We start from the raw sequence: 19,211 nt of genomic DNA on the forward strand, positions 1-19,211 counted from the left end.
ACTTCTAACATAGTTTGAGATTTGATTTAGTACAAAAAGCATTAGTATTTTCAAACAATCACTTACCTCTTTGGGCCCTAGTCTCTTTTGCTATAAACAAAATGTTATATATTATATATGCTTCCAGATCCTAGAAGATGGTACTAATGGAGCACAACATTCTTTCCTGATATCCAGAGTAAGCATAGTTATCCAGGAAATCAAAACCAATGTAGCAACAGGTGAATCTGTATGTCATGTTGAACTACATAATCTCTGGCGTTTTTCCTAATTTTAAAGGTCTTTTAGTCTATTCTAAAGCTATACAAATCTACATAAAATTTCTCTAATTTATATTTTATAAATCGAGAATACTTCTAGAAATCTAGAAAGCATTCTGAAATCTTCTACAAAAATTGTTTTTGCAGAGCTTCAAAGTAATTTGGTTTAAAATTTAAAACTGTGTTTTTAAACAAGTTTCATTATGATATTTCATTATAAATTCATACTTAGTGACAACACATTTTGGAACACTACTAAAATGGGTCCAGAATTTTGTGGGCACACAAAAGTCAGTTATTCTTTTAAAAACAGTGCCTGAAAATTGGAACATGAAACTTTTTTTTTTTTAAGCATTTACCTTTTTTCTTCTTTTGCTCTCAGCTGTTCTTCCTGTCTCAAAACTTGAACCATTATAGATTCAAAAACTCCACTTGTCAAGCCTGCCAAACTCCGAGGTGTTGACCGACGCCTTGTTGAAGTACATGCAGTTCCCTTCTCATCCTCCAATCCATAATAGCCTCTAGATGTAACTGCTATCGTTGTCTTTTCTCTCAAGTGCCTTGGAGAAGAATAAGTCAATTCACAAGGTCAAATCTTCTGGCAAGCAATAAACTGCCTTAACCAGCATCTTAAGAAGAATTCTTCTGTTTGCTAACTACAGAAAGCATATTTAGCTAAACCTTGTTAAGCTGTATTCCAGATTTTTATCTTCCCTACATAATTTCTGATTTTCTTTACTCACTTGATAGTCAGTCTGAGTGATAGTCCCTTCCCTATACTTAAAAAAAATGTAAACTTAAAGCATTAAAATTAAAATCTAAAGTACTCTCTCTTTAATGGGAAAAAAAAAGTTTATTATTTGCAAAAAAATAAATTTAGCTTATCTTTACATCTGTTCATATATTTCATACCATCTATCACTGGTACGGAAAAATGTACAAAAACATTTTGGGGAGAGAAAATTTATGATACAAACACTTTGAAGAAATTATAAATGAATGAAGATTACAATATATAATTTTAAGTTGTATTATAATATACAATTGTAAATTTGGAAACCTTCTGACTATAAGAATAACCTAGAGATCTAGATTTCCTCTTCAAACATACCATAAATGTCTCCCTACTTGATATTTTATTAATATACTAAGATATTAATCTGCTGCTTAAAGATATTGTTGAAAAGTTTCTCAGCCATTTGCTTAATTATCCATGAATCTCCTTAATGAATATGAAATAACTTATTAAAACAATTTACATTGGAAAAAGAAATACTTCATTAACCTTGTAAAGTTTTAAAATCCAGATTTAAAAATGACTTCTGAATTTGCACCTATATAAGGGTTAATTATAAACAGTATCAGGAAAAAGACCTACTCTTCTACCTCTGTAAAATATGCCAGACCCTCTCTGAAGGTTTTGTACATGTTTCCACAATGACAAAATCTAGTCAATTTTCAAGGTAAGCATTCAATATACTGGATGAGAATCTATGTAAATTAAAATTTGACCCTATAGTCATATTTTCCTGCTTTCCTGTAGGCATTCTTTAACATAAAATTGGTTAAAGGTTCACTAAACATGAACCTTTATGGAATGAAATACAATCAATAGCCTGTCCATCTTGGACTATGATCATAGTGGTTTATTATTTCTAAACTGTAATAACTTTGTAACAATCTTACTCTCAGACTAAGCAGGGCCTATGAATGGTTATGACTACAAGGTTCTACTGAACTGTAACACTACCATTTCTTTTTGTTATAAGGAGATAATATTTTAATTGATAGAGCTTTAGATAGGGCATGAACTTTTAAAATGGTTTTCTGGTAATACTGAAGAATTTGGACTAATCTATCCACACTGTTTCAGACTGTGATTCTTTGATGTGCAACAGCATACATCTGTATGATGGCTAATTGGGCTGTAAGTAATGAGTACAGGCCCAAGGAAAATAAGCAGACTGGCAATAACAGATCCTGAATGGGTACACTTGGGTGCATTTTAATATAGTGTTTTTAATGGTGAATTAACTAGTTCTGTAATTTTAATTCCTTTCTCATTAATATTAATGGAACAATATTAAATTGAAACATGATGACATCCCAGGGTCACAGTGCCTGCAGAGCATTGGGGATAGGAGATTTGAGGTAAATAGTAAGTCACAAGGCTAAACTGTTATGTAAACAAGTCAGAAACTAAATTGACCCTTACTTTAGTGTTGTAAGTAGAGAAAATGAACTTACAAACTACTTTTTAAAGCTATATTTTCTTAGAAGACTAAAGAGAAATGAATATCCTATAATTAGAAATAAAAATTTTAAGCTTTGTTATTTGTCATTCATAATTAAAATGCAAAAAGAAAATTATGATGTTTTCTTTCTAACAACATGTGATGATTATTAAATGTGTACAGAACTTCCGGTGAAAAAGATGGCAGAGTAGGAACACAAGGAGGAAAACTCCTCTCATATACACACAAAGGAAGCTAACGCAAAAACAACCAACCATGAAAATGACCTGAAGACTGCAGAACACTCAGTGAAGAAGAGAAGACCACACAGAGACCACAAAGAGAAGGGTAAAGTGGCAGAGCCACAATCGAGCAGGACCCAAGCTCTTCCACCATCCTACCTCACAAACAGGACAGAGAGGATAAGTGCTCAGGAACTCTGCACACCTGGCCCTGGAGACCTGCTCTGGGAACATGAGTCCACACTGCATTGGGTTTTGGTGATTAATGGGGCTGGACATTAACTAGGGAGGGTCGGAGCACTCTGGGATGCTAAGACTCCTGTCACTTGTGGAGGACAGGCACACTCTGTTGGTCCCACCGAGACCCAACACAGAGGCAGCAGTTTGAAAGATTTACCAGCAGCAGAAAGGGTGCCAGAGGGATGGGGGTTGGACAGAACTCTCTTAGCAGGAGAAAGGGCAAGTGGAAGACGCTTCCTCAGCCCTCCCTCAGCCCAGCTGATCGGATGCTTACAGGAGCCAGTCCCAAATGCTCTATCCCCTTCACTGGCAGCTCAGCCCTGAGGTGCTTCTCAGCTCAGCAGCAGTCAGATTTTGCTGCCTACTAGGAGGAGGAAGGCTTTCCCAGCCCTCACTCGCAACTGGGGAGGCACCTGTGGGAACCAGCTCCTTCCTCCTCACTGGCAACTCAGCCCCATGCAGGCTCCCTTATGCACCTGACCCCTCCCCACTGTTGGCCCAGCAGCACTTCCACTGCTGCAGGGCAGGCAGAGCAAAAACCTGCCCATGGTGATCCTAGCAGAAGCACAGCTATATGGCTTACAAATGGCCTCTGCTGAAAAAGATCAGCCACTGCCCACAGACAGGCAGAAAGGTGGCCCTGCCCACAAGCCACCAAGAGCAACTGTAGCTCTACCACAAAGGAGAACCAGGAACAGGTGAGCAAAGAGTCTTGAGCTTCCTGTTCACAGGACACCTTCCTCATAAAACCATTACTCTCTAGACCAGGAAGCATAGTAGATCTATCTAATACAAAGGAAGAATCACAGAAACCCAGACAAAATGAGGAGTGAGAGGAATAGGTTCTAAACAACACAACAGGATAAGACACTAGAAAGAGGTCTAAATGAAACAGAGATCACCAATCTTCTTAATAAAGATTTCAAAGTAACAGTCATAAATATGCTCAATGATCTGTAGAAAAATATTAATTATCTCAGGGAGGATTTCAACAAAGAGAAGATTTGAAAAAGAGTCACTCAGCAGGGCACCATATAATGTTGATCACAGAGACAGTAGTATAGCACAGAGAATATAGTCAATGATTTTGTAATATCTTTCTACATTGATAGATAGTAACCATACTAAAGGGGGTGAGGACTTGAAAATGTGGTTAACTGCTGAACCACTGTGATGTACAAATGAAACCAATGTGGGACTGTATATTAATGATATTTTATACATCATTTGAAAAAGAGCCACTCAGAGTTGAAGGATACAGAAACTTAAATGAAATACACAATGGAGGGAATGAATAATAGACTGCTGTAAGTAGAGGGGATAATCAATGAGATGGGAATGAAGACAACAAGAAAAAACATGAAGCTGAGGAACAGTGAAAAGAGAATCTCTGAAATCGAGGGTATACTAAGAGAGCTGTGTGACAACTCTAAATAAAACAATATTCTCATAATAGGGGTCCCAGAAGGAGAAAAGAGAGACAAAATGGTAGAAAGTCTCTTTGAAGAAACAACTGCTGAAGACTTCCCTAATCTGGGGAAGAAAATAGGACACCCAGATCCTAGAAACAGAGAACCCCTAACAAAAGGAATCCCAGGAAGACAATATCAAGACCTATAATAATTAAAATGGCATAATATGGTAATAAAAGCAGCTAGAGAGAGGCAAAAAATTACTTTACTGTGGGTTTTAAGGGCAACCCCATAAGGCTATTGGAAGATTTCTCAGCAGAAACTTGACAGGCCAGAAGGGAGTGGAATAAAATATTTAATGTACTGAAGGAGAAGAATTTACTACCAAGAATCCTTTACCCAGCAAGGTTACTTAGAATTGAAAGAGAGATTAAAAATTTCCCAGATTAACAAAAGTTAAAAGAATTCATCACCATTAAACCAGCCTTTACAGGATATGTTAAAGGGATTTCTGCAGATGGAAATGTTAAGTCTAAATATTTTTCATTAGTGAAACAAAACCCACAGTAAAGGCAGTAGAACAATTACTTACTAAGCAAGTATGAAGTTAAAAAAAAAAGAAATACAAAAGTAGTAAAATCAACTATACATAAAATCAGTCAAGAGATACACAAAAAATGCAGATTACGACATCTAATACATAAAATGTACAGAAGGAAAGAGAATAAAAAGAAGTACTTTTAGACTGTGTTTGAAATAGAGGGACCAAACGTAGACTGTTGTCTATTTAGGAAACCATCTATGAACCTATGGTAACCACAAGCTTAAAGCCTATAGTAGATGCACAAAAAAAATTTTTTTAAAGAAATCCAATCATAAAACTAAGGAAAACCACCAAATAACAAGAGAAGAGTATAAGAGAGGAATAAGGATCAAAGAGGAACTACAAAAGAACCAGAGAACAATAAAATGGTAAGAAGTACATACCTATCAATAATTACCTGAAACTTACATGGACTGAATGGACCAACCAAAAGACATGGAGAGGGTGGCAGAATTGTTAAAAAAAAGAAACAAGAGCCATCTATATGCTGCTTATAAGAGACTCATTTCAGACCTAAAGACATACATAGACTGAAAGTGAAGGACAGAAAAAAATACCTCTTGCAAATAATAGAGAAACAAAACCAGGAGTAGCAATATTTGTATCTGACAAAAAATAGACTTCAAAATAAAGTAACAAGAGACAAAGATCATGTAAATAATACGGAGAGAAATGCAGTACATCAAACAAACCAGACTTCAAAACAAAGAAAGTAACAAAAGATAAACAAGGGCATTACATCGTGAAAAGGGGATCAGTCCAACAAGAGGATATAACCATTATACATATCTATGCACACACAGAGGAGCACCTAAATATGTAAAACAAATGCTAACAATTTAAGGGAAAAATAGACCTCAACTCCATCATACAAGGGGGCTTTAACACACTATTTACATCAATGGACAGGTCAACCAGACAGAAAATAAATAGGAGAACAGAGCCACTGTACAACGTACAAAACAGATGGACTTAATAAATATATACAGAACATGCTACCCAAATGCAGCAGGATATATATTTTTCTCAAGTGCCATGTAATGTTCTTCAGAGATCACATATTAGGACACAAAAAGAGCCTCAATTAATCCAAAGAGACTGAACTGTATCAAGTATCTTTTCAGATCACAATGGTATGAAACAAGAAATAAGTTACATGAAGAAAACAAAAAACCCCCACAAACACCAGGAGGCTAAACAACACACTTTTAAACAATCAATGAATCAATGAACAAATCAAGGAAGAAACCAAGCAATACATGGAGACAAATTAAAACAAAAATACAAGTTAAAAATTTGTTCTAAGAGGGAAGTACATAGCAATACAGGCCTATGTCAAGAAACAAGAACAATCCCAAATACACAGTCTAAACTAACAACTAGAGAAACTAGAAAAGAACAAATGACACTCAAAGTTAGTAGGAGGAGGGACATAATAAAGATCAGAGCAGAAATTAGTAAAACAGAAAATAATGAAACAACAGGAGAAAAAAAAATCAAACCAAGAGCTAGGTCTTTGAGAAGATAAACAAAATAGACAAACCCTTAACCAGATTTATCAAGAAATAAAGGGATGGGACACAGACAAACAAATTCAGAAACAAAAAAGAAATTACAACTGACACCACAGAAATACAAAGAATTATTAGAGAACTCTACAAAAAATTATATGCCAATAAATGGGACAACCTAGAAGAAATGGACAAATTCCTAGAAAAGTACAACCTTCCAAGACTGACCCAGGAAGAAATAGAAAATCTGAACAGACCAATCACCAGTAAAGAAACTGAATTGGTAATCCAGAAACTCCCAAAAAACAGAATTCCAGGACCAGATGGCTTCACAGCTGAATTTTACCAAATATTTAAAGAGCTAATACCTATCCTTCTTAAAGTATCCCAAAAAGTAGAAGATGAGGGAATACTTCCAAACTCTCTATGAGGCCAGCATCACTCTAATACCAAAACCAGGCAAAGACACTACAAAATGAGAAAATTATATACCAATATCTCTGATGAACAGATACAAATATCCCCAACAAAATACTGCAAACTGAATCCAAAAACATATTTAAAGGATCATTCATCATTGACCAAGCAGGAATTATTCCAGGATGCAAGGATGGTACAATATTCATAAACCAATCAATGTGATACACCATATTAAGAAAAAGGATAAAAACCAAATGATCGTCTCAATAGAACCTGAAAAAGCATTTGACAAAATTCAACATCATTCAGGATTAAAACTCTCAACAAAATGAGTACAGAAGAAATGTACTTCAGCATGATAAAGGCAGTATACAACAACCCACAGCTAACATCATACTCTAGCAAAAGCTGAAAGCTTTTCTTCTAAGATCAGGAATAAGACAAGGATGTCCACTCTCAACACTTTTATTCAACATAGTACTGGAAGTTCTAGCCACAGCAATCAGACAACACAAAGAGATAAAAGGCATCCAAATTGGTAAGGAAGAAGTTAAACTGTCAATATTTGCAGATGACATTCTATACATAGAAAACCTTAAAGACTGCCCCCAAAAAACTATTCGAATAACTGGATTCAGCAAAGTTACAGGACACAAAATTGATACACAGAAATCTGTTGCATTCCTATATAGTAACAAACTAGCAGAAAGAGAAATCAGGAAAACAATTCCATTTACAATTGCATCAAAAAAAGAAAATACCTAGGACTAAATCTAACCAAGGAGGTGAAGACCTGTACTCTGAGAACTATAAGACACTCACGACAGAAATTAAAGAAGACACAAATAAACGGAAATCTATCTTGTGCTCACAGAAAGGAAGAATGATTATTGCCAAATGGCCATTCTGACCAAAGCTATTTACAGATTCAATACAATCCCTATCAAAATACCAACAGCATTTTTCAATGAACTAGAGAAAATAATCCTAAAATTCATATGGAACCACAAAGACCCCAAGCAGCCAAAGCAATCCTGAGAAAGGACAAACCTGGGGGTATTACATTCTCTGGCTTCAAGCTATACTACAAAGCTATAATAATAAAAAACACTATGGTACTGGCACAAGAACAGACCCATAGATCAATGGAACAGAATAGAGAGCCCAGATATAAACCCATGCATAGGTCAATTAATATATGATAAAAGAGCCATGAATATACAATGAGAAAAAGACAGTGTCTTCAATAAACAGTGTTGGGAAACCTGGACAACTACAAGCAAGAGAATGAAACTGGATTACTTTCTAACTCCATACACACACACAAAAAAAATGGATTAAATACCTAAATGTGAGACATGAAACTACAAAACTCTTAGAAGTAAACACAGGTAAAAATCCATTGAGCATAATAAATTTTTTCTGGACACATCTCCTCAGGCAAGGAAACAAGTGAACAAGTAGGACTACATCCAAAAAGCTTTTGTAAGCAAAGGACACCATCATCAGAACAAGACAGCAGCCTACAGGATGGGAGAATATATTTGTAAATGATTTGTAAATAAGAGGTTAACATCTAAAATATATATAAAGAACTTATATGAAACAACATACAAAAAATAAACTATTAAAAAATGGATGGAGGACCTTAACAGACATTTTTCCAAAGAAGAAATACAGATGGCCAACAGGCATATGAAAAGATGCTCCACATTGCTAATCATTGGGGAAAAGCAAATCAAAACCACAAGACATCACCTCACACCAGTTAGAATGGTCACCATCCAAAAGACTAGAAATAACAAGTGTTGGTGAGGATGTGGATAAAAGAAAACCTTCCTCCACTGTTAATGGAAATGTAAATTGGTATAGCCACTGGGTAAAGCAGTATGCAGGTTCTTCAAAACATTAACAGAAATACCATACAACCCAGTAATTCCACTTCTAGGAATTTACCCAAAGAAAACAAAATTCCTGATTTGAAAAGATAAATGCATCCCTATGTTTACTGCTGCATTATTTACAATAGCCAAGATATGCAAGCAACCAAAGTGTCCATCAATAAATGAATGGACAAAAAAGATGTGGTATACACACACACACACACACACACACACACAATAGAATATTATTCAGCTACATAAAAGAAAGAAATCCTGCCATTTGCAACAATATGGATGGAATTAGAGGGTATTATGCTCAGTGAAATAAGGCAGGCAGAGAAAGACAAATACTGACTGTATGATTTCACTTATTTTTGGAATCTAAAAACAAAACAAAATAAAATATCGATAGAGTCATAGACACTGAGAAGTGACTGGTGATTACCATGGGGAAGGTGGGTGGGGAAGGTTGGGTAGGTGGGTGGGGATGGTAAGGGGGACAAAGGGGCACAAAAATTCTCAGTTATAATATAAGTTGGACATGGGGATGGTACTACAGCATGGAGAATACAGCCAATGATTCTTTACACCTTTCTATATTGACAGACAATAACTACACTAGTTGGCATAAGGATTTAATAATGTGGGTAAATGGTTAACTACTGTGTTATACACTTGAGACTAATATAAGCTTGTGTATCAACTATATTTCATTAAAAAATAGTAAATGAATATAAATTTTTTAAAAAGAGACAACATGTACATCTTTTGACCCATCATGCTTCTAGGAATTTACCCTGCTGAAACTATCTCCACAACTATGAGCAATAAAACACACAGTATTGTTTTTTGTTTTTTGGTATCATTAATATACAATTACATGAACAACATTGTGGTTATTAGATTCCCCCCCTGATCAAGTCCCCACCACATACCCCAATAAAGTCACTGTCCATCAGTGTAGTAAGATGCTACAGAATCACTACTTGTCTTCTTTGTGCTATACTGCTTTCCCCGTGCCCCCTTGCTACATTATGTGTGCTAATTGTAATGCTCTTATTCCCCTTCTCCATCCCTTCCCACCCACTCCCACCCAGTCCCTTTCCCTTTGATAACAGTTAGTCCATTCTTGGGTTCTGTGAGTCTGCTGCTGTTTTGTTCCTTCAGTTTTTGCTTGTTCTTATGCTCCACAGATGAGTGAAATCATTTGGTATTTCTCTTTCTCCGCTTGGCTTATTTCACTGAGCATAATACCCTCCAGCTCCATCCATGTTGGTGCAAATGGTAGGATTTGCCCTTTTCTTATGGCTGAGTAGTATTCCATTGTGTATATGTACCACATCTTCTTTATCCATTCATCTATTGATGGACACTTAGGTTGCTTCCACTTCTTGGCTACTGTAAATAGTGCTGCAATAAACATAGGGGTGCATATGTCTTTTTGAGACTGTGAAACTGAATTCTTAGGGTAAAGTTCTAGGAGTGGAATTTCTGGGTCAAATTTGTTATTTAAAAGAACAACCTGGAAACATTAATGTCTCTCAATATGAGACTGATTAAATAAAGTAATGTATACCACAATATGGAACACCAACCATCCATTAAAAGAAATTAGGTAAATCTTTTACAATATGTATTAGCTGTAAAAGATGTCCACACTACACTGCTGAATATATAAAAAAGACATTTCTGAACAAAATATATTTTTAACCCAAAAGGAATTATACACAAGTATACGTAAACATACATATGCCACTGAGTAGTGTGTGTTTCTATACATGTAGTTGTTCAACCTCTTACTTAAAACTATTGTAATCTCTTCATGACAGGTCTCCTGGCTTCTTCTCTGATCTCTCTAGTCTATTCTTCATGCAGCACCCAGGTAATTCTTTTAAAAAGGTAATTAAATCATGTAATACCCCTGCTGTCTCCTGCAAAGCCCTCCAGTTACATTTAAAATACAACCCAACATTCTGATGGCCTACAAGACCTAGTGTGTGATATGACCCTCATCTACCTCTCCAGACCTCATTTCTATCAATCTACCCATAGCCCTTTGTGTTCAGGCCACATAGTCTCCTTGTTATTCTGTCACACCAACTTGATCTTCCTCCTAGAAGGCACTCTTCCCCCAGATACCTGTATGGTTAGGCACTGTTACTTCACTTAAATCTCTGTTAAAATACCAATATCTAAGAGAACTTCCCTGACCACTAAAACTAGTAAGGGATCTCCTGTCACTTTGTATTCCTTTCACTGATGTCTTTTTCTTCATGTCACTTACCACTACACTGCATTATATAATTATCTATTTTTTTGGTAATTATTCATCTCCCCACCAGAATGAAAACTCCAAGAATATAAGGACTTTATTTTGTTAATGGCTGTACTTTAAGAGCCTAAAATAAATTTATATACATATATATGGGAGTCGGATCCAAGATGGTCGTGTGAGAGGTGAGATAGAGAACTCCTCCAAAAGTCACATATAATATGAAAATATAGTTAATACAACTAATCCTGAAAGAACAACAGGAAAGAAGGAAGCACCAGACTGCATACACCTGGAGAACAGAGATGACCTCATGAAACAGGATAACGTACTAAAGCCTTGATCTGGCGGGACCCAAGTCCTTCTTCCCCCACCCCAGCTCACCAGCGGGAGGAAGAGAAACAGAGTTGGGAGGTGATGGAAGCCTAGGACTGCTGAACAACCATCCCTGGAGATATGCTTTGGGAGCAAAACCTTCATTACATTGTGCTCTGGAGATTAGTGGGGTTGGACAGCTAAGACAGGTGGAATATTTGGAGATATTTAGATGCTAGCTGTTTGTGTAGAACAGGGATCCACATCCTGCCACTCTGGGACAGAAGAAAGGCGGGCGGTCTGAGAGGCTTCCTAGCAGCCAGAGGGCTGCTTGAAGGGGTCAAGTTTGCACGGAGCTTGCTGCTCAAGAGAAGGGAAAGGTGGACAAGATCATCTGGGTGCACTCTGTCCAGCAGGTTGGGAACTTTCAGGAGCTTCATGTGCTCCATTCTCCTGGCTGGCTACTCAGCTCTGAGGCCCCCCACTGTGATACGCAGCCTGCTGTGCCATCCTCCTGGCCTACTGGCACCGGCTCAAAAACCAGCAGTCCCTGCCCTAGGTCAGCCAGAGGGAGGCCCCGCCTACAGCAGCTACAGACCCAAAGCTCAGAGGCTTACACCTACCTGTGTGCTGGGCCCACTGGTTCTGACAGTGGAGACAAGCACTGCAGCCAAGAAGCAGTAAACAGTTCTTTCCTTCCCCAAGGAACCAACACTGCTCTACTGCAACCCGCACATCACTGAAGGAGCTGAGCAGCTCCAGAGAGTAGAGCTTCTGGGCACTAGAGGGCGCCACATACAAAAATGAAACGTTAAAGGAACCTGGTTCAAAGCAAAATTCTACATATACCAGAAAGAGAGTCAAATGAAACCGATCTCAGCAATCTGCCTGAGTTTTCAAAATAAAAATCATAAATATGCTCATGGAGCATACAGAAGAATATTCAAGAACTCAGGAATGAATTCCGGTCAGAGATCCAATCATTAAGGAATACAATGGAGGATTTTAAATGCAGATTAGATATGGCAGAGGAGACAGTAAATGGAACAGAAATTATAGAAGAGTAAAACAAAGAAGCTGAGGCACAAAGAGAAAACAGGATGTTTAGGAATGAAAGAATATTGAGAGAACTGTGTGACCAATGCAAACGGAACAATATAGGAGTACCAGAAGAAAAAAGGATAGAAAAAGGGATAGAAAGTGTATTTGAGGAAGTAATTGCTGAAAACTTATCCAATCTGGGGAAGGAAAGTGTTTCAGGCCATGGAGGTGCACAGATCTCCCAAAACAAGGGACCCAAGGAAGATAACACCAAGACATATAATAATTAAATGGCAAATATCAAGAATAATGACAGACTTTGAAAAGCACACAGACATAGAAAAAAGACCACATACTAAAGGAAAACCCATCAGGCTATCGTCATACTTCTCAACAGAAAGATTACAGGCCAGAAGGGAGTGGCAAGACATATTTAATACAATGAAGCAGAAGGGCCTTGAACCAAAAATATTCTACCAGGAAAGATTATCATTTAAATTTGAAGGAGGGATTAAACAATTTTCAGATAAGCAAAAGCTAAGAGAATTTACCTCCCACAAACCACATCTACAGTGCATTTTGGAGGGACTGCTCTGGATGGAAGTATTCACAGGGCTAAATAGCTGTCACCAGGGGAAATAAAACTACAGCAAACAATGAAGAACAATTATTTACTAAGCAGATACAAAATCAAACCAACTACCCACAAAGTCAATCAAGGGATAGACAAAGAGTACAGAATATGATACCTAAAGTATAAAAATGGATAAGGAAAAGGAGGAAAAAAAAAACCTTTAGGTTGTGTTGATAAAAGCATATGAAGTGAGTTAAGTTAGACTGTTAAATAGTAAGGGAATTATCCTTGAATCTTTGGTAACCACGAATATAAAGCCTGCAATGGCAATAATTACATACCTATCGATAATCACCCTAAATGTAAATGGTCTGAATGCACCAAACAAAAGACACAGAGTCACTGAACGGATAAAAAAACAAGACCCGTCTATATACTGCCTACAAGAGACTCAATTCTAACCCAAAGAAATACACAGACTGAAAGTAAAGGGATGGAAAAAGATATTTCATGCAACTAACAGGGAGAAAAAAGCAGGAGTTGCCGTACTTGTATCAGACAAACTAGACTTCAAAACAAAGAAAGTCACAAGACACAAAGAAAGACATTACATAATGATAAATGTGTCAGTGCAACAAAAGGATATAACTATAATAAATGTCTACGCACCCAACACAGGATCACCTACATCTGTGAAACAAATACTAACAGAATTAAAGGGGAAAACAGAATGCAATGCATTCATTATTGGAGACTTCAACACACCACTCACTCCAAAGGACAGATCAATGGACACAAAATAAGTAAGGAGACAGAGGCACTGAACAATGTATTAGAACAGATAGACCTAATGGATATCTACAGAATATTCCATCCAAAACCAATAGGATACACGTTCTTCTCAAGTGCATATGGAACATTTTCAAGAATAGATCATTTAGCAGGCCACAAAAAGAGCCTCAGTAAATTAAAAAAGATTGAAATTGTACCAACCAGCTTCTCATATCACAAAGGTATGAAACCAGAAATAAATTACACGAAGGAAATGAAAAAGCCCACAAATACATGGAGGCTTAAAAACACGCTCCTAATTAATCAATGGATCAATGAACAAATAAAAACAGAGATCAAGCAATATATGGAGACAAATGACAACAATAATTCAACACCACAAAAATCTGTGGGTCGCAGTGAAGGCCATGATAAATGGGAAGTATACTGCAATATGGGCCTACCTCAGGAAAGAACAATCCCATATGAACAGTCTAAACTCACAAGTAACAAAACTAGAGAAAGAAGAACAAGTGAGGCCCAACGTCAGTAGAAGGAGGGACATAATAAAGATACGAGCATAAATAAACAAAAATCGATAAGAATAAAACAATAGAAAGAATCAATGAAAGCAAGAACTGGTTCTTCGAGAAAATAAACAAAACAGATAAAACCCTAGCCAAACTTATCAAGAAAAAAAGAGTCTACGCACATAAACAGAATCAGAAATGAGAATGGAAAAATGACTACAGACTCCACAGAAATACAAAGAATTATTAGAGAATACTATGAAAAATTATATGCTAACAAACTGGATAACCTAGAAGAAATGAACAACTTTCTCAGAAAATACAAACTTCCAAGACTGACCAAGAAAGAAACAGAAAATCTGAACAGACCAATTATCAAAAAAGAAATCGAATTGGTACTTGAAAAATTACCTAAGAACAAAACCCCAGGACCAGATGGCTTCAATGCTGAATTTCATCAAACACTTAGTGAATACCTGATACCCATATTCCTTAAGGTTTTCCAAAGAGAAGAAGAGGGAATACTTCCAAACTCATTCTATGAGGCCAGCATCACTCTAAAACCAAAACCAGGCAAAGACAACACACAAAAAAAGAAAATTACAGACCAATATCCCTGATGAATATAGATGCAAAATACTCAACAAAATATTGGCAAATCGAATTTAAAAATACATCAAAAAGATCATACACCATGATCAAGTAGGATTTATGCCAGGGATGCAAGGACGGTACAAAATTCGAAAATCTATCATCATCATCCAACACATAAACAAAAAGAAGAACAACAACCACATGATCATTTCCATACATGCCAAAAAAGCATTTGATAAAATTCAACATCCATTCATGATAAAAACTCTCAACAAAATGGGGATAGATGGCAAGTACGTCAACATAATAAAGACCATATATGACAAACCAACAACGAACATTATACTTAACAGTGAGAAGCTGAAAGTGTTTCCTTTAAGATCAGGAACAAGACAGGGATGCCCACTCTCCCCACTTCTCTATTCAACATAGTACTAGAGATCTTAGCCACGGCAATCAAAAAAAACAAAGGCATCCAGATTTGGCAGGGAAGAAGTCAAACTGTCCCTGTTTGCAGATGACATGATATTGTACATAAAAAACCCTAAAGAATCCACTCCAAAACTACTAGGTCTAATATCTGAATTCATCAAAGTTGCAGGATACAAAATTAATACACAGATATCTGTTGCATTCCTATAAACTAACAATGAAATAGCAGAAAGATAAATCAGGAAAACAATTCCATTCACAATTGCATCAAAAAGAATAAAATACCTAGGAATAAACCAAGGAAGTGAAAGACCTATGCTCTGAAAACTACAAGACACCCATGAGAGAAATTAAAGAAGATACCAATAAATGGAAACACATCCTGTGCTCATGGATGGAAAGAATATTGTCAAAATGACCATCCTTCCTAAAGCAATCTACAGATTCAATGCAATTCCTATGAAAATACCAATAGCATTCTTCTATGAACTAGAGCAAATCATTCTAAAATGCATACGGAACCACAAAAGACCCCAAATAGCAAAAGCAATCCTGAGAAGGAAGAATAAAGCTGAGGGGATTATGCTCCCCAACTTCAAGCTCTACTACAAAGCCACAGTAATCAAGACAATTTGGAACTGGCACAAGAACTGACCCATAGACCAATGGAACAGATTACAGAGACTGGACATAAACCCAACCATATATGGTCAATTAATATATGGTAAAGGAGCCATGGACATATATAATAGGGAAATGAAAGCCTCTTCAACAACTGGTGTTGGCAAAACTGGACAGCTACATGCAAGAGAATGAAACTAGATTACTGTTTAACCCCATATACAAAAGTAAGCTCAAAGTGGATCAAAGACCTGAATGTAAGTCAAGAAACCATAAAACTCTTAGAAGACAACACAGGCAAACATCTCCTGAATATAAGCATGAGCAACTTCTTCCCGAATGCATCTCCTCAAGAAACGGAAACAAAAGCAAAAATGAACTCATGGGACTACATCAAACTAATAGGTTTCTGTACAGCAAAGGACACCATTAACAGAACAAAAAGACATCCTACAGTATGGGAGAATATATTTGTAAATGACATATCCAACAAGGGGTTAACATCAAAATATATAAAGAACTTACATGCCTCAACACCTAAAAAGCAAATAACCTAATTAAAAAATGGGCAGAGGATATGAAGAGACAATTCTCCAAAGAAGAAATGCAGATGGCCAACAGACACATGAAAAGATACTCCACATGACTAATCATCAGTGAAATGCAAATTAAAACAAGGAGATATCACCTCACACCAGTTAGGATATCCAGCATCAGAAAGACTAAGAACAACAAATAGTGGTGAGGATGTGGAGAAAGGGGAAACCTCCTACACTGCTGGTGGGAATGTAAGTTAGTTCAAACATTGTGGAAAGCAATATGGAGGTTCCTCAAAAAACTCAAAATAGAAATACCATTTGACCCAGGAATTCCACTCCTAGGAATTTACCCTAAGAATGCAGAAGCCGGGGGGGCAGAGCCAACATGGTGGCATGAGCAGGACAGTGGGAATCTCCTCCCAAAAACATACATATTTTTGAAAATACAACAAATACAACTAATCCTAAAAGAGAGACCAGAAGACACAGGACAACAGCCAGACAACATCCACACGTGCAAGAGCCCAGCGCCTGGTGGAAGGGGTAAGATACAACCCCCGGCCAGGTGGGACCCGAGCAAGCTTCCCCCCAGCTCCCAGCGGGAGGGAGAGGGAGCCCAGGACTGCTAAACCCCCAGCCCCAGCCACCCGCACCAGAGCGCAGACACAGTGCATGCGTGGAGGGCTGGAAACTAGGGAAACAGGGCAGCAAGACCTCTGAGCGGGTTCCGAAGCTGATGCCCCTGTGACAAAGAAAAGCGAGTGCTTTTTGAAAGTCTTAAAGGGACACGGACATAACAGCTGGATGGAAAAAACAGGTCACAGCCCAGTGGCTGGAAATTACAGGGAAAACCGAGCGCACTAACCCCCTGGGCAACAGCTCTGAGACCCCTCACGGAGGTAAACAGCCAAACAGCCCCCCGTCCATTACCCCTAAGGGCGCTGCGAAAGCAGAGAAGCAGCCTAAAGCAGACCATGCCCACAGAAAGGGAAATTCCTCCGTTACGGCCTGGCAAGACACAAAGACCCAGTCTACACGCAATTACCCAACACAGGCCACTAGGGGTCGCAGTTGTCCCAGTAAAGAAAGGCCAGTAGCAGGCGAAAAGTTTGGCCCTCCCAGCTGACAGTCAATAATAGCACCTGTCAACATGAAAAGGCAAAAAAATATGATCCAGACAAGACTAACCCAGACAGCTTCAGCATCTGCTACATCTTCCCCTGAGAATGAACCTGGGGAGATAGATTTAACCAGTCTTCCTGAAAAAGAATTCAAAATAAAAGTCATAATCATGCTGATGGACTTGCAGAGAAATATGCAAGAACTAAGGAAGGAGAATACAGAAATAAAACAAGCTCTGGAAGGACTTCAAAACAGAATGGACGAGATGCAAGAGACCATTAATAAACCAGAAAACAGAGAACAGGAATGCAGAGAAGCTGATACAGAGAGAGATAAAAGGATCTCCAGGAATGAAAGAATTCTAAGAGAGCTGAGTGACCAATCAAAATGGAACAATAGCCGCATTATAGGGGTACCAGAAGAAGAAGAGAGAGAAAAAGGGATAGAAAGTGTCTTTGAAGAAATAATTGCCGGAAACTTCCCCAAACTAGGGGAAGAAATGGCCTCTCAGACCACAGAGGTACACAGAACTCCCATGACAAGGGATCCAAGGAGGGCAACACCAAGACACATAATAATTAAAATGGCAAAGATCAAAGACAAGGACAAAGTATTAAAGGCAGCCAGACAGAAAAAAAGGTTACCTACAAAGGAAAACCCATCAGGCTATCATCAGACTTCTCAACAGAAACCCTACAGGCCAGAAGAGAATGGCATGATATACTTCATGCAATGAAACAGAAGGGCCTCGATCCAAGACTACTGTATCCAGCACGAATATCATTTAAATATGAAGGAGGGATTACACAATTCCCAGACAAGCAAAAGTTGAGGGAATTTGCCTCCCACAAACCACCTCTACAGGCCATCCTACAGGGACTGCTCTAGATGGGCGCACTCCTAAAAAGAGCACACAACAAAACACCCAACATATGAAGAAGGGAGGAGGAGGAATAAGAAGGGAGAGAAATAAAGAATCATCAGACCGTGTTTATAATAGCTCAACAAGCGAGTTAAGTTAGACAGTAAGATAGTAAAGAAGCTAACCCTGAACCTTTGGTAACCACAAACATAAAGCCTGCAATGGCAATAAGTACATACATTTCAATAATCACCCTAAATGTAAATGGACTGAATGCACCAATCAAAAGACAGTTATAGAATAGATAAAAAAGCAAGATCCATCCATATGCTGCTTACAAGAAACTCACCTCAAACCCAAAGACATGCACAGACTTAAAGTCAAGGGATGGAAAAAGATATTTCATGCAAACAACAGAGAGAAGAAAGCAGGTGTTGCAATTCTGGTATCAGACAAAACAGACATCAAAATAAAGAAAGTAACAAAAGCTAAAGAAGGACATTACATAATGATAAAGGGCTCAGTCCAACAAGAGGATATAACCATTATAAATATATATGCACCCAATACAGGAGCACCAACATACCTGAAACAAATACTAACAGAACTAAAGGAGGAAATAGAATGCAATGCGTTCATTCTAGGAGACTTCAACACACCACTCACTCCAAAGGACAGATCCACCAGACAGAAAATAAGTAAGGACACAGAGGCACTGAACAACACACTAGA

At 37.7% G+C, this 19,211-nt stretch overlaps 1 protein-coding gene across 6 annotated transcripts in view; it reads right to left on the bottom strand.

Moving 5' to 3' along the window:
* The window catches only part of KIAA2026 (KIAA2026 ortholog), a 138,440-nt gene that overhangs the window by 89,602 nt on the left and 29,627 nt on the right, over window positions 1-19,211 (bottom strand). For 5 of the 6 annotated variants that reach the window (XM_036878823.2, XM_036878824.2, XM_057498649.1 and 2 more), the window contains exon 2: window positions 620-820. The exons of the other annotated variant lie outside the window; for it this stretch is intronic. In XM_036878823.2, the coding sequence (XP_036734718.2) occupies window positions 620-820 (201 nt within the window). The remainder of the gene's footprint in view (window positions 1-619; window positions 821-19,211) is intronic. 6 annotated transcript variants of the gene reach the window in all.

This window comes from Manis pentadactyla, chromosome 3 (assembly GCF_030020395.1).
Source record: "Manis pentadactyla isolate mManPen7 chromosome 3, mManPen7.hap1, whole genome shotgun sequence".
NCBI lineage: Eukaryota > Metazoa > Chordata > Mammalia > Pholidota > Manidae > Manis > Manis pentadactyla.